General features: G+C 33.6%; 1 protein-coding gene across 5 annotated transcripts in view; it reads right to left on the bottom strand.

Annotated features, from left to right (window-relative positions):
• Positions 1 to 4576: 4576 nt before the first annotated feature.
• Positions 4577 to 17021, bottom strand: part of NR3C1 (nuclear receptor subfamily 3 group C member 1) — a 99660-nt gene continuing 87215 nt past the window's right edge. For all 5 annotated transcript variants that reach the window (XM_081294909.1, XM_081294911.1, XM_081294908.1 and 2 more), the window contains exons 7-9: positions 15425 to 15555; positions 9378 to 9535; positions 4577 to 8833 (exon numbers count right to left, since the gene is read on the bottom strand). In XM_081294909.1, the coding sequence (XP_081151035.1) occupies positions 8681 to 8833; positions 9378 to 9535; positions 15425 to 15555 (442 nt within the window). In that variant the 3' untranslated portion in view covers positions 4577 to 8680. The remainder of the gene's footprint in view (positions 8834 to 9377; positions 9536 to 15424; positions 15556 to 17021) is intronic.

Raw genomic sequence — 17021 nt, 5'->3', positions numbered from 1 at the left:
CATTAAACAACAGGTGTCAACTGTGCCTTTCCCATAGCTAATAATTGCTACAGCATGAATGCAGGGAGGTCAGCAGTTACATAAATTATTCTGAAGGATAGTGAAATTACAGTTCATTAAGAATAAAGAGGGCTGGGGATATAGCTCAGTTGATAGAGTGTTTGCCTTGCACGCACAAGGCCCTGGGTTCAATCCCCAGCACCACACACACACACACACAAAAAAAAAAAAAAAAAGAAAAAGAAAAAGGAAGGAAGGAAGGAAGAAAATGACTGGGAAAGTGAAGCAAAGTTTAAAATGCAAAAGGTGAAGAAAGGTACTAAGCAGGGGAGAGAGATAATAAGGAATGCCTATAAAGGAAGAGTAAAAGGGGGAGGGGCAAATGAATTTGTTTATAGAAGGGGGAAGAGAGGAGGAGTAATTAAAGAAAAAAAATTGAGAGTCAAACAAAAAGTCAGACCAAAACACACAAATAAGCCTTATCCCTCTGAGATCAAAACAATGTGAAATAACAGCTGATTGAGGAAATAAAAAAGAAATATATAAGGAAAATGTGACTTAAAAAGAAGAGAAATAAATGAAGATATACATGGATTCATGAGCCAGTCAACACAGCTATAACACCTGCAGCCATATTCATACTTATTGAAAAAAGGAGAAAAGAAAAAGAAAAAACAGACAAAAATAATGTCTTTCAGTTTCCTCTTGGGTTGTGCACCCCTTAGAGCAGGACTGGGGGTTGTTAAATCCATCTTCTGTCAGCTGGAGTGGCCTGGAACTGAAGCTGGTTGTATTGTTCTCTGCATCCCTGCTCACAGATTTAAGTTGAGACAAAATGGGAAGTAATGACAATTGGAGTGTTGTCTGTTCAAACCAGGTAGATGCCCTCCTAAGAGCAGTACTGATTCATTCATTCTGTATGTGAGTTTCAGGCAGCTGCTGCTTAGTTCTGGCTGATTTTTCAAGCTTTGCCTTGAAGTATCTACTCTAGAGCAAACACTTCCACCTATCTTATTGCCAGGCAAATGCTGATTTTTGTGGGGAACCGAATCTGGGAGAGGGTCCTGTGAGAGCTCCACTCTTGAAGCTCATCTCATACATCCCACCCACCTACAAATATGATCTTCCCAGGACAGACTTGTAGTGCAAATTTGCCCTCTTGTCCAGGGATTTCTCTGGTTAATCCCACAAGCTTCCAAACCCCAAGGGGAAAGCAAGAAGCATTCCCTTCTGTATCCTTGCCTGAGTCCCCCCCGGCACAAGCCCCCTCTGTTTCTGCCTCAGTTGAGCCCCTCTAAGGAGAACTCTAGATCTCAGGCAGACACATACAGGGACAAGTCAGTAGGAACACTCAATTTCACATCGCCCCTCTCTTCTACAGGCTCCTCTTTGCCAAATTTTCTTTGCAAATCCAGTCTTGTCTTTCTACTTGGGTTTCTCCTCCTCTCAGCAGTAGACTGATGCTGCAGCCTTGTTACCTGGATTCCCTAGGTATTCTTTCCTGTCCTATGTTCAAATTGCATAAATTTCTGTCTCTGTGATTCTAATACTGAGATTTGGTGAATTTTCCCTGTTCCCCACCTCACTAAGAAGAAGTATTCCTGCTAGTTGGCTTCAGAGTCACAGAGCAAGTGGAAGTAGCACCCTCCCTCTACTCCTCCATCTTTTTCCTCCTCTTCAAGTAGTTTTATGGTTTGGATTTTAAATATAGGTCTCTGATCCATTTTGAAATATTTTTGGTTAAGAGTATAAGGTTTATTTCTGGATTCATCTTTGCATGCAGCATTCAGTTATTTCAGCATCATTTGTTGAAAACTCTTGGCTTCATTGTATTGTCTTTGCTCCTTTGTTGAAGATCAGTTGACAAATTTACATGGGTCCATTTCTGGGCTTTGTGTTGTGTTCCACTGGTTATTGATCTATTTTTTTTTTTTTTGCTAATACTATACCTCCTTTAGTACTTGTTTATGGTAAGTCTTCTCTTTCAATATTGCACTGCCTATTCTAGGCCTTTTTCTTTTCATATAAACTTGAGAATTGATTTATTGATATCCAGAAAATAACTGTCTGGGATTTTGATTGGGATTGCATTGAATCTATAGATCAAGATGAGGAGAACTGACTTCTTGACAATATTGAATCTTCCTTTCTGTGAATGTGGAATTTTGCTCTGTTTATTTTATTCTTTGACTCCTTTCATCAGAATTTTGTAGTTTTCATTATATAGATATACATTTTTATTATATTTATACATAATTATTTTATTTTGAGGGTATTTTCAGTTTAGAATTCAACTTATTCATTGTTGATATATAGGAAAGTGATTTATATCTTCACTTTGTATCTCTCAACCCTGTTAAAATTTCTTTTAAGTTCCATGAATTTGTTCTTTTACATTTTCCAAATAGATAGCCATGCCATCTATGAGCAGTTTTATTTCTTTCTTCCAAGTCAGTATGCCTTTTATTTCCTAATTGGATTAGCCTGCAATTCCAGTACAGATTGACAAAAGAGCAAGAGGGGATATGCTTGTCTTGTATCTAATTTCCTATCCTCAAGTGTGATGTAACTGTAGGTTTCTTTGGAAACAATTCTTTATTAAATAACTCTATAATTCTTTTATTTCATATTTTTATACTGTAGTCATGTAGCATGTAGTCATTTCTATTTCTAGTTTCCAGTTTAAAAAGTTTAATCATGAATGGATGTTGGATAGTTTTAAAGTGATTTTTCTGCATCTTGATAGGATCAAATGATTTTTCTTCTTAGGCCTGTAGATGTGATGGATTACTTAATTGATGTTCAAATGTTGCACTTTGCATGCTTGGAATAAATTTCATTTGGCTATGTTGTGTAATTATTTTTGGGGGTTTGGTTTACCAATATTTTGTTGAGAATTTTGTCTCTGCATTCATGATATTGGTATGCATTTTTTCTTATAATGTCTTTATATGGTTTTGTTATTAGGGTGATGTTGGCTTCTTGGAATAAGTGGAAAAGTGTTCCTTTTTATTACATCCTATGGTAGAGATTGCAGAGATTTGAAATAATTTCTGTCTTAAATTTTGGAAGAATTAACCAGTGAATCCATCTGAGCATAGTGCTTTCTATTTTGGAAGATATTGATTCAATTTCTTTAATAAATAAAAACCTATTCAGGTTGTCTTTTAATGTGAGTTTTGGCATGTTTTATCTTTCAAATAATTGGTTCAATTCATCTTTATTATCAACTTTGTAGATATAGAGTGGTTCATATACCTGATTATCTATTTAATGTCCATGAGATCTGTAGTAATGTTTCCTCTGACATTTCTAATAATAGTAATTTGTGACTTTTTTACTTAGCCTGGCTATAGGCTTATTAATTCTGATTTTTTTGTGTGTAGAACCAACTTTAGGTTTTAGAAATTTTTCCTAATGATTTCATTTTCCATTTTATTGATTGATTTCCCTTTCAGATTCTCCAATTTTTGTTAGTTCTTGACCTCTGCTTATTTTGTTTTTTCCTTATTTCCTAAGATGGATGCCTAGATATTGATTTTAAGATCTTTAAATCTTACCAATACATGCATTTTATGCTATAAATTTCCTAAGTACTGTTTCTTCTGTGACCCACAAATTTTGATATTTGCATGTCCATTTTCATGTAGCTCAAAATATTTCAAAATTTCTCCAGATTTTTTTTGATCCATGTATTTTTAAAGATTGTTCAATCACCACGTTTTTTGATTGCATAGCTTTTTTGTTACTGACTTCTAGTTTAATTTTGTTTTGGTTTGAGAGAAGACAGAATATAATTTCCATTCTTTTAAATTCATTAAGGTATGATTTATGGCCCCTTTGAATTCTGTTCCATTGATCTATTTGTCTGTTTTTACACTAGTACAGCTGTTGTATTGTGATTTTATAGTAATCTTTGGAATCAGGAAGAATAACTCTGTGTTCTTTTACTTCATATTTTTATATTGTAGTCATATAGCAAATGCTCATTGCACATATGATGGATAAGGCACATTTGGTTTTTAAAATCATAATACTTTTTTCTTAATGATTAGTCTCTTGTGGAAAAAAGTATTCATAGGAAAAAATTTCATAAGGCATGAACATAGTATGTTTTAGTAGATACAGAATAGATTATATAGAACCGCTGGGTCCTCTCCCTCCAGCCTCTATGTTCTGTATTGCACAACACTGCTACATTTATTAGGCATTTATTCCTTCTTCTTAGAGAAAGAGTGGATTTTAAACTAAGAATTTTGATTAGATATTTGTTTGTGTAAAAAGTTATCTTTCATTATAGACACATTTGGAGTAACCTCAGAAGTCAGTTTTTCCTTCCTTTAGTACTTTTTGCAGTAATAGGCCATACCATTTGAGGAATGAATGCAATAATCTTTGGGTCCTAGGCTACAGCTCATTTTGAATTTGTTGTATTCACATGCATACATTGCCACATTGACATTTACATATCCACTTTATTATCTCACTGTTCCTGAAGTGGTAACGACCTTCAGTAGAACAAAGAGGGGAGAAAATAGGAAAATTGGAGTTCTACAAAAGCATGGTGGGAGTCACATGATAAAAAGCAGATTTTCTTTATTATGATGTTTCTCCATATTTGGCATTGCTGTAAATGGCTAACTAACATTTACTGCCAATTCAGTACAAATGTGTGGTTTGATAATACCAGAACAGCGAATTTAAATGAAAAATAAAAGTTAAACATTTCCACACAAAATATTACAGTCTGACATTTCACTGCATAGGTAAAAAGACATTTTTTAAACTACAGATTATTATTCAGCATGAATAGAAAACTACAACTTTTATTTTTAAACAGGAGTCACTGGTTTTAATTTTTACACATTTTAAAATTACTGTGATAAAAAATAATGAAAAAGCTTCTTAATAATGCCATACACAGTATAATATAGATTTGTCCCCATTATATAGCATTTGTTTAATATACAAAATAGAATATTGACACACTTGAATCTATATGTAGTTAAGCAAGTTATTTTAGGAGGGTATTTTCATACAGCCTTTCATCAGAAAATAAAATCCTTCTTTCAGACATTTTCTAGAGAGAAGCTAATCCTTTCCTGAAAACCTAGTCACTAATCCTTAGACCAGGTTAATTGAAAATAGTCTGGAAAATAAAACTTCTATCTAAAGTGGTTTGAAGTGTTTCCATACACTTTTATTTCCTCTTCCCTCACTGAAACCAGGCACATAAAAACACATTCATCTACAGCTACATTTGTTGGGGTGACCAACCAAGATAAAAAATCTCACTGATGGCTACCATGATTATTGGATTTTGACAAATCAAAGTATAAAAATATTGTTCATTTCACGGATATGTAGTTTTTAAAATATATTTAAAAGGGAACTAAAATAAGACTTAAGTAAAATTGGAATTGTTCCTCCCCTCCCCTTTCTCTCCCTCATTGTCCCCGCCCTCCCAAATTCTGAAGTGAGGCTTTCTTTTATGTGCTTGCCCAGAGTCTTATCCTGTGTTCATTATTATGCTCTTTGAAGACACTAACCAATCATGCTAGTTCTCCTTTTGGAGTGGTGAAGTTACCCTCCCCCCCCCCAAGAGAAGGCAGGTGAGCTCCTTCAGGCTACCCTTCCCCAATTTTACACAGATGGGTGTGTGTGTGTGTGTGTGTGTGTATCTATCCCCAAGGTTCAAGTCCTTCTCCTCAGTTCTGATTGTATAGTATCCCACAGTAATGCCTAAAAAACACTGAGAGGATCACTTTTTTCTACCAGTAATTAAAAGTATTTTTCAGGATTTGTTATGAGTCATCTAGGCATGCCATGGACTCTTACTGAAAGTCACTATAAACCTTAATAGTTACAGATGGCGAAAATGACACGCTGTAGAAAATGAAGCTGCTTTCAAACAGCATTCTTCTTTTCACTTAAGTCTATTATGCTTAAAATTCAGATAATTCTTCTTTCTCATGTATTTTAAGAGCATAACTTCTTTTTCCATTTAATGTAAAGCCTTTTATACTTGTTTTATGAATATCAGTTGGCTTTTTGTTGACAATAAAGTGCACGTATTCTGTTTTTTAAAATTCTGAGCTCTGTTTTTTTGAAAGCCAAAGTGATTATGACTGAAGTAGGATTAATGTGTGATGTGCTTTCTGGTTTTAACCATAACATACTATAAATGAATAATAATCTACTTTTGAGAATCTCTTTTTGAAACTTAACACTGTCATTGATAATATTCAAGTGGTATTTCTTAGGCACCATAAATTTCACATCCAGTTGGGTTACAAACCATATCTTAAGAACTTTGAGATCAATTTAATTCATTACTAAAGGAACATTCCCTTTTAGAGAGCATTCAAAAAGCAAAGGATTACATTTTTTATTAAATAGTTTCTTTAAAATACTGAAAATAACAAACAACATTCAAAAGCATTCAAAGAAAACATAAACATGTTCCTCATTCTACTTAGAAATGAACTCTTGTTGTAGGGTAGAAAGGAATTAGTGTATTATTGGTATCCTAGAGATTTTGCCCTATTTACATATTGCTGGTACCTCTGTGCATATTATTGCCAAACTTCTAAAGCCTCTGGTTTTATGAACCTGTTGGAGAGGCTGTATGTGAAAGTAACCCTGTTATTTAGATGGTGCCTGTTAAGTATGTAAGCACCACCTTTCTGTCCCCTGCTTACATACTTCAGTGCAAAGAGATTTAGTAAACCAAACCTGCCCTGACAGACTCACTGTTGGAATGAGAAGGGTGGTCAGAATGGGAGGCCAAGGATTACTTCCCTCTGTGATCTGATTGGGTCAGAGCCTCACCCACCTTCACTTGAACATGGGGCCAGTTTTCATCTCCTTCCCCTAGATCAAATCTGTTTGGTGTCTGAGACCACTGCTGCCTGTATGAATGCTTGTACACACTATAAATCATATAGGTTATCCATCAACATTTCTTTGACCCCTACAAAAAATATATAACATGTCGTGATAAAACAATCTCATCTAAAAATCATTCTTATTTTACACTATACAAGCTATTGTACAATCATTTTAATAAATTGCATGTAAAGCTGCAGTAGCCCTTCCCTTCCCAGATTAGTGAATACCAATATGATATATATCTGAAACTATAACTAAATATAAAAATATATTAGAAGTTTCATATTTTTAATATTAGATTTTCAGTTTTCTATTACACAAATAATTTGGCCACCTTGAATAGAAATCAGATTTCTTGTGGCTTAGTAAATATGTTATGTTTTGAGTTTACATAAAGTTGGTAAGGTGCACACAGAAAGGGCTACTACAGCTTCTGTTTTGTTTAAAATGACGATTCTCAACAGTGAAGAAATTCACAAGACTTGTGTTAAATTCTATGGCACACGTAGGGATGTGAAATTATACAAACATTGATAATCTGACATTCAGTTCTAAATCACAAAAATCAGTAGCTGAGCTTTCCTGTATTACCAGGAAAGATAGACCAATTGGTGACAGATGGGAATGTGAAAATGGGTATCTAGCCACTTTTGCCATACTGGAGATTAAGTTTTTGGGTAAAGTTTAATGAGAGAAAATTACTTGGTCTGATTAAAAATCTCTTAGCTGTGTTACAACTGTTATCTGGAAATTATAACTTTTAAGAAGTTATTCAAACTACTACAAAAGGTCCCGAAAAAGAATTAGATTATCAATTTTCTTGCCACCTAACCATTGCAGAGATAGGGCATAAAGTACAAAGAGGGCCTCTTGGTAGTTATTACTTTTTAAAATTAGTCTTTTGCAGCCATCATCCACAGTTTACCCAGTAGGTCACTGGACTTAGGTGCTCTATACCAGTTAGGACGGTTAATTTTCACAACCTATATAGTTCTCCACTGAAGCAGATATATACAAAATATGAGCTTTTTTTGACAAGAATACTGGAGATTTGAGTCAATTTTTGTGGTCTTCTGATAGCTAAGTGCCATCAGGTTAGAAGCACCAACCCATTTTCACACAGAAGATTAATGTTTAGAGTTTATTTAGGAAAGCTATGAACTAGCTGCCCATCTTAAACAGCTGTACAATAACTTGAATACAAAAATTATGTAAGAAAAAAATGAGCAAGCATAGTTTACTGACTATAAAGGAAATTGTTAAAACTAGACAGTAATAGCTATAAAAGGCACAACTTCCCTTTTCTGATATACACTTGTAAACTTTTTTCAGGTTTCCATGCATAAATCAAAAATGCTATCCTAACTATACATGGGGAAATACATCAACAAAAAGTCTAGAAATTTATCCAGCCAACTGAAAAGTATGAGCATGAAGTTCATCACAGGGACTTTGGGCACTGGTGGTTTAGGTGCCATCCTTTTCTGACAGTAGAGATTGCCCTTACATTATTGTTTCTAATTTCTGGGATATACCACCTGGTAAATTTGACTGTCTACTTTCCATCACTTAAAAAGTGATGACTCAACTGCTTCTGTTGCCAAGTCTTGGCCCTCTATAAACCACATGTAGTGCGTATTTATAAGGAAAAAAAGAAAACCGACAAAAACAAAAAAAAAACAAAAATGAAAAAAACAAACAACAAAACATCTACAGGACAGACTGGTAATTTGTACAAGAAAAGCTATAAATTCAACTTTCTTTAAGGCAACCTTTCTTAGTAAGGCAGTCACTTTTGATGAAAGAGAAGTTTTTTGATATTTCCATTTGAATATTTTGGTATCTGATTGGTGATGATTTCAGCTAACATCTCTGGGAATTCAATACTCATGGTCTTATCCAAAAATGTTTGGAAGCAATAGTTCAGGAGATTTTCAACCACCTGAAAGAAAATAATGATTAGGCTTTAAAAGTGAACATTTCACACTCACTGGTCTTTTTTTATTTTTTAATATCTGACCCGAAGTATATGAATCTGTACTGGAATTCTACAGGTGAAAAGAAGTTTAGTGAAGTAAAATAAATATTTAAGTACTAAAGGCTTTTTAAATTCCTTAAATTATATGTAGAATTATATGGAATTAAGTATTTTATGATGAACTGCAGTATCATAAATATATAGAAGTCATATTTTCCTAATTTAATAGCTCATTCATATAAAAATGGAATTTCACCTTTTAAAACAGTGCTGTTAAAGTCTGTTACAGCGTGGTGATTTTTTAAAATATAAGATTAAAATAACATTTCATAATTGGACTTAGGTAAAAAGTATGCAAAATCAAAGTTCACAAATTGAACTCAAAACATCACCAAAATCTACAAACTGGGGTTGAAATGGATTAATGTGTAAAACTATATACATTAATCAAACATACTTATGTTCCACAGAATTATTGTTATAGTTGACTTTATTGTTTGATACTTACTTCATGCATGGAGTCCAAAAGTTTTGTCAGTTGATAAAACCGTTGCCAGTTCTGACTGGAGTTTCCTTCCCTTTTGACAATGGCTTTTCCTAGCTCTTTGATGTAGGTCATTCTGATTTCATCAAACAGTTCTTGGCTCTTCAAACCTTCTTTAGGAACTAAAAAGTTAAGATGCAGTTAATTCAAGAATTTCCTTGATATAACTTTTCATATACCAAACTGGACATTTAACATCATGGTTTGCATTTTCTAAATGCATTCTAAAATGGATGCATTTTCCAAGGATTATGAGACTATAACCAAGATAGAATATATGATTAGAGAATTGGAGGTCTTAACCTTGGGTTTCTAACTTACAAAATGGGGGTCATCAAATATTGTTTTGGGGGTAATCAAATATTGTTTTGACGACAAAATAATACAGTGACCAGTTAACTTTGGCTGTCCTGCACAAAATTCTGGTTTTGCGACAGATGGCTTCAATAATGGTTATTCTTTAACTGATTTATTCCACCAGTTATATCTTAGAACATCTGCAATATTACCAGTTAATTAGAACTTAAAAATTAGATTATATTTTTCAGTGTCTAAGCATTCTGAGTTGATAAAAAAGAAAATGATTTTTATTGTAGCCTATAGATAAGTCTTAGTAGGGAGCAGGTTATCTGCCTTTCTTTATGTACTTAAAACATGGAATCTGGATTGTAAAATTGGAATAAAAATAATTTGTAGTATATTAATCCTCAAAAATTAGTGCTAGTAAGGGCAATAAACAGAGGACTAGTCATGGTCACAACTCACAGAAAGATGTTTATAAATTGTTTTATTTTTCAACTTATGTGCTCCTAGGATCACTGGTTCTGTGTTAACAATTGCTAGGGAGAAATATAGGATTCGGTGGCAGAAATTTAAGAAAAGCTGAATGTTTAATATAAAGGAAGATTTCTGAATTTTAGGAATTCTTGGAAATATTATGTACTCTTCATACTTCTGTTTAAGTACTGTGTTGTCAGTGATTGTGGTCATGCCATAAGGGCAGAGCTGAACAGCTGTGACAGACTGCAAAGCTGAAAATGTTTACCAACTTGCCCTTTAAAGTTTGACATCTCTTGCACTATACATAGAGTATATTCTTTCACTTCAGCCTTTATGTTTATTTACATATTGCTGTAAATATCATAATAAAGTTGGATTATTTTAAAAATTCAGTCTTTCAGTTAAGCTTGGAGCATTTAGTCCATTTCTACAAATAATGAAATTATTGATACATTTATATTTATTTGCACTACCTTATGATGTGCCTTTTTTCTCCTATCTTTCATTCTTTTGTTTTTTGTTACCCCATTCCTCTTTTGCCCATAATGGTTTGGTAATCTGCATATTCTAGTTGTCCTCCTTGAAATTTAAACACTCATTTCTTAACTTATCAAATTACTCTTTGAGCTTATATGAAGTTATTGTGTATTTTAGTTCCATTTTTAACACCTAAAGATATTACATTAGTTATTTTATTTAAAAATAAATAAATGTTCTGAAAAATAATTTAAAAAAAAGAACACTGATGTATTTAGACCATTTAAATTTAAAGTGATAATATAGCTGGATTAACATCTATGATGTTGGTAACTATTCTAGTCATAATACTTTTTTTTTTTGTTTTCCTTTTTATCTTGTCTTTTTTTCCTACCTTGTTTTCATTGAGCATTTCATGCTTTCATTTACTCTTCTCTCTTAGCATATCAACTATTACTCCTTTTGTTTTTAGTGGTTTCCCTAGAGTTTGCAGTATGTATTTACAATAAACTTATGTCCCTTTTTTCAATCTATACCACTTTATAGATTGTAATGCAGGTACATCTTTTTGGGGGTGGGGAGTACTGGGATTGCATTCAGGAGCACTCACCAGAGCCACATTCCTCAGCCCTATTTTGTATTTTATTTAGAGATAGAATCTTGCTGAGTTGCTTAGCACCACCCTGTTGCTTAGGCTGGCTTTGAATTTGTGATCCTCCTGTCTCAGCCTCCTGAGCTGCTGGGATTACAGGTATGTTCCACCACGCCCGGTGCAATGCAGGTACCTCTTAACAGAGGGTTCCCAATTCTCTTTCCTAATCCACATAACTCTGCTGTTGTTCATTTCACTTATTCATCTGCTTCAGTCACCCAGTACATTATTATTACTTTGAAGTTACCAACTAAGAAAAAAAATGTTATTTTACCTTCATTTATTCTTTGTCTCATGCTCTTCCTTCCCTATGTAAATCCATGTTCCTGACATTTTTCCTTTCTTCTTAGGAACGGCTTTTGACACTTTATGTAAAATAGGTGAATAATTCCTTTGATTTTTGTCTGAGAAAGTCTTTATTTCTTATTTGCTTCTGATGGTTAATTTTGCTGGATACCTTATACTAGGTTAGGAGTTTTTTGTGTGTTTTAAAGCACTTTAATTATTTTATTTAACTCTCTTTTTGCTTGTAGGCTTTCTGATGAGAAGTCTGATTTAAGTCATAAATAAGCTGATTTTTTTTCTGTTATTTCTCTGCAGTTTCAGTGTAGGATATATTAAGGCGTAAATGTGTTGCTTTTTATTTTGTCTCTGCATTTCCTGGATATATTTTGGCTTCTGTCCTTAATTTTGGAATTAATTTTGTATTAATCTGAGTAGGAGCTGACCTGTATTTACTGTTTGTTGTAGGTGCTAGCGTTTCAGTTCCCTTGTTTTACACCCCGCCCCATCCCCCAGGTCCCTGAAGATTCTTTTTAACTTCTTAAATAGCTTGTTCTGAAACTCTCAGTTTCAATCCACTGTTATACTGAAGCCTTGTTGATATGGTGGTTATAAGATGTTGAGGAGGGAAAAGGTTTAAAAATACTTAAAATTAAATCTCACTCTCTTCTGCAACTTGGCTTGAATGCCTGGGCTGTACCTTTCAAAAATGTTTCTTAACCTTTTTCCACCCCCCTCCCCTCCTACAAGAGAAAGGAAGGCTAGAAGGGACTGGAATCCTTCATTTGCCTTTTTCTTCAGGCCCTGATAAAGTTGTTTTCTCAAAGGGTAGGCCTTGGTTATGGAGAACACTCTCTAGATATTTCCAGATGTTTACTTTTCCTCTTCCTACTAACAACAAAAAAAAACAAAACAACAACAACAACAACAACAACAAAAAAAAACAAAGGAAATTTTCTCTCATTTTAACCATGAAGAACTGGTAGAGTTTCTGAAAATAAAACCCCACTGTTGGGAAATCCCGTAAGACTAGATTCCCAGGAGCTTTGAACTCTCAATTTAGTCCTCATTCAGCCTCTAGTAGTTCATCAAAATTACTGTAGTCTTCCTATCATTTTGCTAGCTCTAGTGGCTCTGTTCCTAGTAAACTGACCTTGGTTAAGAGCTGAGTTTCTAAATTTGCCTGTTTCTCCAGATCTGAGGTGGTGGTTTGCCCTGTGACCTCAATTCTCTGGACCCACCCACATCCATCTATCCATCTATCTATTTATCCATCTATCTATACATGGACTTTCAGGATGTATGTTATAACTTTGTTGCAGTTTTCTTGTATATGTAATACAAACATGTACACTTTAAAAAGTTGTATTTTGGATGATTTCTTTAGCTATATATGTTGTTCAGGAGTCTAATCTGCTTTCGACCCACCTTTTGCTTTGACAGTTTCACTTATATTTCCAATCATTGTCTTTAAATGTGTTAAATGTACTAATTTACAAGGTTCTAAAAATATCCTTAAAGAGAATGCTTCAGAGTAAACCTTACCTTTTGAATTTCTATCTTTACTTAGTTCTTAAGCCCAGCATTGTAGTGGAAAATTAGAATACTAGAATTAGGTACCTAACAGAATAAAAGTCTATATTATATGGTAAAGGGACCTATGATATACATAAAAAATATCAAAAAGCTCAGTGAGTTTGATATGTATAAAATTTAGACCATTACTTTTTAAAATTGCTAGTATCCAGACATTGAACTATACCTTGTATCTATCAAAATCATGCTCAGAACTTTATGTAACTGTTCACTCAAGTTGTTTCTTTAGCAAGTATACTGTTAAAGGTAACCTTCTCTAGCAATGATCTTGTAGTTTTTTTTTTTTTTTTAAACACGAGGTTATGGAACATATTCTTCCTTGGTTGAAATATTAATGTTCCTTGCAAAGATACTATGAAAGAATTTAGACTGTGTGCTTTGGAAATGGTTAGATATCATGTGCAACAAGTTTTTTTGGCAACTATGAGTTGCCAAAAATGGAATGAAGAATTTAATAGTAATTACATATTTGCTCATTGGTATATTAAAAAAGGTATTCAGCCATTACCTTGATGTTTTATAAACATTAATCTCATATGTGATTTTTAATGAAATGGCCTAAAGTTTACAATTCTAACTGGTTCAAAGACCTCCTTTTTATAAAAGGCTTAAGAGTTGTTTTAAGTTCATAGAAAAATTAGGTACAGAGATTTCCCATATATTCCCTGTTCTCCCCACTATCACCATCCTCCTATGAGAGGGGTATATTTGTCATGTAGTTAATGAACCTACATTGGCATATCATCACCCACAGTTTACATTTGGGTTCACTCTGGGTGTTGGGTGTTTTGTGGATTTGTGGCTTTATATTTTGTATAAAGACACGTATCCAACACTATAGTATCACACGGAGAATTTTCATTGCCTTGGAAATCTTGAGTTCTTCCTGTTCATCCCTACCTTCCTCCTAACTCCTGGTTTTAATTTTTTCATAGTTTTACTTTTTACAGAATGTCACATAGTTGGAATCATACAGTATGTAGCCTTTTTACACTTGCTTTTTTAACTTAGTAATGTACATTTCAGGTTCCTCTGTCTTTTTAAGTGCTGAATAATGTTTCCAGTGACTGGATGTACCAGTTTTTTCATTCACCTAATGAAGGGCATCTTAGTCACTTGCAAGTTTTTGCAATTAGTAATAAAGCTGTATTAAATATCCATGTGGTTGTTTTTTTGTGAACATACGTTTTCAACTCCTTTGGGTAAATACTGAGGGTTGTAATTGCTAGATCATGTGGTAAGAGTTTAGTTTTGTAAGACATCACCAAACTGTCTTCCAAAATGGCTATACTATTTTGCATTCCCACTAGCAATGAATGACAGTTCTTGTTGTTCCATATTCTCTTCACCATTTGTATCTTATTTATTTTAATTTAATTTCCTTGAAGATAAATAATGGGTAGCAGATATTTTCATATGCTATTTGCCATATTTGTTTTCTTTATTATATCTTAATTAGATTAAGACCTTTTAATATCTATCATATCTTCTTTAGTGAGGTGCCTGTTAAGGTCCTTGGCCCATTTTTTGAATTTTTTTGTATATTTTGGATACTGGTTCTTTATCTTAAATGTGGCTAGACCTTCCTTTTATTACTTATTGAAAATTGCCACATAAAGTACTAATAGACAAAATGATTTTTAAAGTTTTCTGGATTTATTAAACATCTTTGCTAGTTCAAAGTAATAAGTTTAAATGTCAGCATCCTTATCAAACTTTTAAGTTTTTAAAAAAAATAAAGTCTAGATGCTATTTTCAAAAGACAGAGTAGTTCTGTCCAGCAATCCTGTTCTAGTCTGCAGTAATATCTTTTCTAGGATGTATCTTTTTCTTCTGTAAATTAATATACTTGCTAATATTTATTTTGTATTTACAAGTAACAGTGCAATAGAGAAATGAAAGCATTGTTGGCTTTCTTTCTCCATGTCCCATATACTGATGTTATCTAAGATCAAAGGAAGGAAGAAAGCAGTCTGCAGAAATTCTGATCAACAGTGATCCCTGTGCAGCTTATATAACTATTTATTTTGTACCTATTTTGTCTTAACAGTCTCGGTATCACTGAATATCCCTTAAGAATTTTTACATTTATGAAAATCATCTACGTAGCAGAACATAGTATAGCTATTAGCAATTCATTAAAAACCTTTGTTTCTAGATTTTCATGTTTCATGCTTTTGACATATTTAGAAGTAAATTTTAGAAGTGTATATATTCTACCAACCTGAAGAGAGAAGCAGTAAGGTTTTCATACAGAGATACTCTTCATAAGATACCTGAAGCCTTTGTAACTCAGAGGAAACATATAGCATATGTTTACATTGGTCATACATGCAGGGCAGAGTCATTCTCTGTCTGTGAGAAACAAATACGAGTGTTTGAGTGTTAGAAAGAAATAGTGCTAGTTCCAAAACAGTACTATTTCATTTGTTTTACAAAATTATAAACACATAAATGACAACATAACTATTGCCATTAGTGCTAATTCCTTAGGAAACCAGAACTTAAAAGTTGTTTCATGTTCTAGAGTAAAGAGACTACTGAATAAGTTAATTTTACATTGGAGACATTATTTTATCATGCATTGTCATGTATTGCATTATTTACTTTAGAATTTATTAGCAGTTTCTCAGTTAAAATCAAGGATTAACACTTGAATATAGCCAGTTAGAAAACAGTTGTAGATCTTAAAAATCATAGGGTGTTTTTCACAGCATTACTTTCTAAAGACAGATATGTGACATTGTTTATAGTTAGGCAGAGACTAGACTTTCTGATACCACAAATCTTTTTAACTCACAGTATCAAATCAACTCTTGATTATGATTCTCAACAGTCACTGTCACATCTATGATTTTCAAATAGATCTAAGATTTCCTGACTTTTGAAATGACACTAAGAACGTGAAGCTGTGCCTAGTTCATGACATTTAAAATACTTTAAGAAATTTTGTTTTTTACATTTCTTTTTTTTTATTGTTGGTCGTTCAAAACATTACATAGTTCTTAATATATCATATTTCACAGTTTGATTCAAGTGGGTTATGAACTCCCATTTTTACCCCGTATACAGATTGCTGTATCACATCAGTTACACTTCCATTGATTTACATATTGCCATTCTAGTGTCTGATGTATTCTGCTGTCTATCCTATTCTCTACTATCCCCCCTCCCCTGCTCTCCCCTCCCCTCCCCATTTCTCTCTCTACCCCCTCTACTGTAAATCATTTCTTCCACTTGTATTATTCTTCTCTTACCCCTCATTTCCTCTTATATGTAATTTTGTAAAACCCTGAGGATCACCTTCCATTTCCATGCGATTTCCCTTCTCACTCCCTTTCCCTCCCACCTCTCATCCCTGTTTAATGTTAATCTTCTTCTCAAGCTCTTCGTCTCTACCCTGTCCTTGGTTACTCCCCTTATATCAAAGCAGTCATTTGGCATTTGTTTTTTAAGGATTGGCTAGCTTCACTTAGCATAATCTGCTCTAATGCCATCCATTTCCCTCCAAATTCTATGATTTTTGTCATTTTTTAATGCAGAGTAATACTCCATTGTGTATAAATGCCACAGTTTTTTTTTATCCATTCATCTATTGAAGGGCATCTAGGTTGGTTCCACAATCTTGCTATCGTGAATTGTGCTGCTATGAACATTGATGTAGCAGTGTCCCTGTAGCATGCTCTTATTAGGTCTTTAGGGAATAGACCGAGAAGGGGAATAGCTGGGTCAAATGGTGGTTCCATTCCCAGCTTTCCAAGAAATCTCCATACTGCTTTCCAAATTGGCTGCACCAATTTGCAGTCCCACCAACAATGGAC

This window comes from Spermophilus citellus (assembly GCF_964194105.1).
Source record: "Spermophilus citellus genome assembly, chromosome: 1".
Classification (NCBI taxonomy): domain Eukaryota; kingdom Metazoa; phylum Chordata; class Mammalia; order Rodentia; family Sciuridae; genus Spermophilus; species Spermophilus citellus.
Note: the sequence above shows the minus strand (reverse complement) of the source record. Positions and strands in the feature narration are given on the sequence as shown.